The sequence below is a fragment of the Garra rufa genome, chromosome 10, assembly GCF_049309525.1.
Source record: "Garra rufa chromosome 10, GarRuf1.0, whole genome shotgun sequence".
Classification (NCBI taxonomy): domain Eukaryota; kingdom Metazoa; phylum Chordata; class Actinopteri; order Cypriniformes; family Cyprinidae; genus Garra; species Garra rufa.
The window spans coordinates 1083248-1087883 of NC_133370.1; the positions used below are offsets into that span (position 1 = coordinate 1083248).

The 4636-nt window shown below is 36.2% G+C and overlaps 1 protein-coding gene across 1 annotated transcript; it reads left to right on the top strand.

Annotated features, from left to right (window-relative positions):
- The first annotated feature begins 1309 nt into the window (after positions 1-1309).
- Positions 1310-3221, top strand: LOC141344993 (dual specificity protein phosphatase 3-like). Its single transcript, XM_073849889.1, has 3 exons — positions 1310-1801; positions 1908-2176; positions 2288-3221. Exons 1-3 carry the CDS (start codon positions 1323-1325, stop codon positions 2473-2475), a joined length of 936 nt encoding a protein of 311 aa, XP_073705990.1. The 5' UTR covers positions 1310-1322; the 3' UTR covers positions 2476-3221.
- The last annotated feature ends 1415 nt before the right edge of the window (positions 3222-4636 follow it).

The window sequence follows — 4636 nt, forward strand, 5'->3', positions numbered from 1 at the left end:
CGATAGCAAGATGATTATTATTATTATCCGTCAAAAAGGCGCCTAACTTTAGCGATGCAGTGCAGAGAGTCGGTTCTAGGATGCTTCAGAAACTTGTCGTGATATAAACACACGCATAGAGTGGCCACATCGCTTTAACGCGCCGCATGGGGAAGAGATGTAGCAGAGTGTTATTCGGATCGAATACACGAGTTCGACTGACAGTTTGCGAGCACTTTTACAGTCCGTATAGATAGAGATATATTCAATCTGTACTGACCGAGTGTATCTCATACAGTTTAACTCTCATTTTCTTATTAGCAGAGATTTTTTGATCCGTCTCAATGGAAACCACAGGCGAAATGGCATCGCAGGTGAGACAGGTGCGTCTGGAGGTGTATGTGAACGGTGCCTTCCACTCCGCTAACAGTCACTGTGTATTAGACAACATGGATGAGCAGCTGGAGTTTGAGATCACCGACGCCATCTACGACCTTCTGGACCACAGCTCCTCTCAAGAGATAGATGTGGAGCTGAAGGTCGTAACGGATGATCCCGTCTCCATCTATTTCTGCAATTTAGCAAAGATGAAGGTGAAGCTGGAAGTTTGCAGCTGAACATGAACAGGAACGTCTCAGCTGGACCTTCAGTGGAAGCGGCCAGTAATCAGAACAACAGCCCAGCAGGTGAACACATGCATATATTATACTTATGTTTGTTTGTGTGGTTAGAGATGTTTCCAGTTCTAGTTTTCCAAGAGTAACACCTCCTAGAGCTTTAAAGCTACAACCACCAAATTTGGTGGTGGCCTTCAGGCTGATCTTTAATTTTGTTGCCTTGATGCAACTTATCCAATTCTTGTAACGTTAGCTGACTTTGAAACGAGCACAAATTTGCATAGATTTCCATTCAAGGGGGTGAAAACTTTTGGTATTAATGATTCGCTTAGATTTTATCAACTTTATTTATCTGTCCATCTATTGAAATTGTTGGATACGTGTTAGTAACAACTAGCAGAGGACTTGTAGTTGTTTGTAAAGGTCTAACTGTTTTTTTTTTTTATGTGTTTTTTTAGCATTCAGATGTCAGATGTATATGAAGATGAGTGCAGGCTTTCAGAAAACGACACTGAATGCTGTTGAAGAACCCGAAGTGGATCTGGTTGGTTCACAGGACTCATGTGTCAGTCAAACAGGTAAACAGAGATGCAAACAGAAATGTCTTCTTACAATAGAGATTAATTGCTGGTGTTAATCTGGTTAGAAATGTTTCTAACTCTGTTATTTGTTTCCTTGCCAGAACATACCAAAGAGCTGATGACCTAGAAAGTTACAGGACTTAAGATGACCGAGAAAGTAGGACATGGAAATGTGAGGACGGAAGAGGATCTGGTTCCTTCTCCTAAACATGAATGGGATCAGGTTGACTCTGTGGAACTGTGCGTCCCGGGTCCAAGTCATCTTGAGCCTCACCCTGAGGAGGATTCCTTTGACGAGGATCTGGATGAACCTCCTGAACGTAAATGGGGTTTGGTTGATTCGCTGGAATTGTACTGGACCCCATTGCCTGATTGGGACATTCTGATTGGTTCTTTAGTTTCAAAGGATTCGGGTTCAAGCGTTTCCGAACCACCACCTGAATTGGATCCGGTGGTTCCAGATGAACCCAAATCAGTTCCTCAAACAGTGGCGTCCCTGCTTTCAATGTTGGAACACTACGTTCCTGAAAACGTTTCCCAACTGGAGGATCGTTTGAAGAGATGTAGAGTGCGCAAGCAGAGACCAGTCAATCTTGTCTGTCCCATGGTCTACATCGGAGATGAGTAAGTCTGCAACACAACTGTATTTCTCTCATTGTTCTGTCATTTATTCTACATGGTGAATCCTCTTTAATCAAAGACTAACCCAGGCTGTTGTGTTCTTGTGTAGAGAGATAGCAAACGACCAAGAAGAACTGAGGCGCTTGTGCGTCACTCACATCCTCAACGCTGCAGCGCCCAAGAAGAAACTAAAGCACTTCTTTGGAAAGAAACCTGCAGAAGACACAGAAGGAACGGTCAACACAGAGTCCAGAAATTACAATGGGTGGAGCATCAAATACCACGCCATGCCTACAACAGAAAGACACTGTTCTGACATGAGCAAGTGCTTCAAGCCAGCAGCAAAATATATCAAGAAGATCCTGAAACAGCGAAACGGTAAGAGCTCACACACGCAAACACATAAACACACTCATTCCTCATCTTCTATCAAGTGTTTTACAATCTAAGAATGAGTTATAACCATCTTTCTTGTTTTTCCTTCTTCAGGTCAGGTGCTGGTTTGCTGCAAGGATGGTGAGAACCATTCTGCGACTCTGGTTCTGGCGTATCTGATGATTTACTATCAGATGCTTTTGGAGGACGCCATTGATTACGTCATAGAGGTCAGACGGATCATGCCCTCCAGAGACTTCCTTGAGAAGCTGTTGGTCAACGCTGAGCTCGTGATCAAGTGAAAACGGAAGCTGCAGGACAAAATAGACATAATGTGACCATCCCACATATAGTTTGGGTCACAAATTAAATAATATCTGTATATATTTCACTTTTATTTGTGTATTTCTATTTATGGGTGTATATAAGCTGTATTTAAATTAGTTAAAAGCATGTATAGTGAGTTTGCACTGAACAGTTCAGCTGCATCTTCTGAATTCTGAGTGGCAGTTGAGAGAGTTGGGTTACCGCAGCGACTGCAGCGCATCCTCAGACAACAAAGAGGATCCGTGAAAGTAACAACCTAACATTTGTCTCTCTCTCATTTACTGATAAGGTTAGTTAAATTAATTAAATATCTTATCAAACTGTAATTCACATGCTTTAATGTACATATCATTTGTTTCAACTGATTATTTTATTCATAATTTTAAGATGTCTGTCATTTAGAAGTTTGTTCATGTATTCAACTGAGTGATTTATGCATATTACTTGCTGTAACTACTTACCTGAGTTGTCTATCTGACACACTAATGTTAATTCAGCCAGTTTGTATAAGGATTAGAGCATTTCTGTACATATGGTTAAGGTTTCATGTTGTTATTTGTGCATTGATTTATTTATTCAGATGTGATTTGATTCAAGTGTCTATACAGTGTGTGTTAATTTTCCCAACATGTTTATGAATCATTTTGAGATTTAAAATGTCTTACTGACTGAAAATACAAATGTGTATGTATAATAAAAGACAACAAAGAGGATCCGTGAAAGTAACAACCTAACATTTGTCTCTCTCTTATTTACTGACGGCCAGGGACCTGTAACAATAATAACAGGCAAAAAGAAGAGGAAGAGGACATGGCTGCCAAAAAGAAAAAAGAGTGCATATGCACCAAATAATCTGTAAAAATAGGGCACGTAGTTCAATTGTTATAGAAACACAATAGAGCACAGATTAAATAGAAGAGCACAGATAAATAAGTTCAAATAAAACAGCACAGATGAAATGTGTATATATATATAAAAGTTAAAAAAGAAATGATTAAAAACCAGATTAAATTAATTTTCAAAAGTGCAAAAAAATAACATAAAATGTATATATTAAGTGAAATAAAAATTGTAAAAAAAACTGATAAAATATATATCTAAAAATAAAATAAATATGAAAAAAAATAACAGAAAATGTAAATGTTAAAAAAATTGAGCACAGATAAATACGTTAAAATAAAAGAGCACAAATCAAATGAAAGTGAAATAAAAAAAAATAACAAAATATACAAATTATCAAAAAATAGCAAAAATATATAAAAGTAAAATAGAAGGAACAGAGCACAGATAAATCATTTAAAATAAAAGAGCACAGATAAAATGATAGTGAAATAAAAATTATAAAAGAACCAAAATGTATATCTAAAAATACAATAAATATTATCAAGAAATAACACCTAAAATATATATGAGTAAAATAAAAATGATATAAAAGAGATAAAATTTACATAAAAAGTAAAATAAAATAAAATGTAAATATAAAAGTAAAATAGAAATGATAATTCCCAAATATACCCATGTATAAAATAATGAGTAAAAATAGGGCAAAGCGTTGCATGTAGTTAACATTTAACTGTCACCAGCATTTTTGAACATTTACGTGAAAGTGCACCATTTAAACTGAAATTCTTATAATTCATGAACGAATACCAATACATTTTGTAATATGATTTTGAAGTGCCATTTCTAAGGTAATGCAATGTTTAATTTGACGTTCACATGAGGAATTTGAAGCTTTTAAGCAGTTAGTGTATAATTAATGATGATTTCTAAAATGTGAGCAGGACAAAAACCAAACCAAAAAGAGTTTTTGTGACAAAGGTCAGAACTCCTGCTATGATCTACATTTTTGAGGTGCACTCTTGTCTTAAATTAATCTATTATTTTTGTAACAGATAACATTTGACAAATATCTATTTAGGAGTCTTAGACCTTTTCAACCAGATATAGTTTGGCACTTATTTGATTAGATTAGCTTTCATTTGGAATGTAAAGTAATGGAAGTAAACATTTTAGTAAGAAAACTACATGGAAGTAAAGCTGCTTTGCAACGATTTGTATCGTGAAAAGGGCTAAAAAAATAAACTTGAATTGAATTGAATTGAATTAAAAAAGACGGTGACAGTTAAGAGGTTA

Coding starts and splice junctions, on each gene's coding strand:
- LOC141344993 (XM_073849889.1), top strand. CDS start 1,323: ATGACCGAGAAAGTAGGACATGGAAATGTGAGGACGGAAGAGGATCTG. Junction 1,802..1,907: donor ATGGTCTACATCGGAGATGA/GTAAGTCTGCAA, acceptor GTTCTTGTGTAG/AGAGATAGCAAACGACCAAG. Junction 2,177..2,287: donor GATCCTGAAACAGCGAAACG/GTAAGAGCTCAC, acceptor TTCCTTCTTCAG/GTCAGGTGCTGGTTTGCTGC.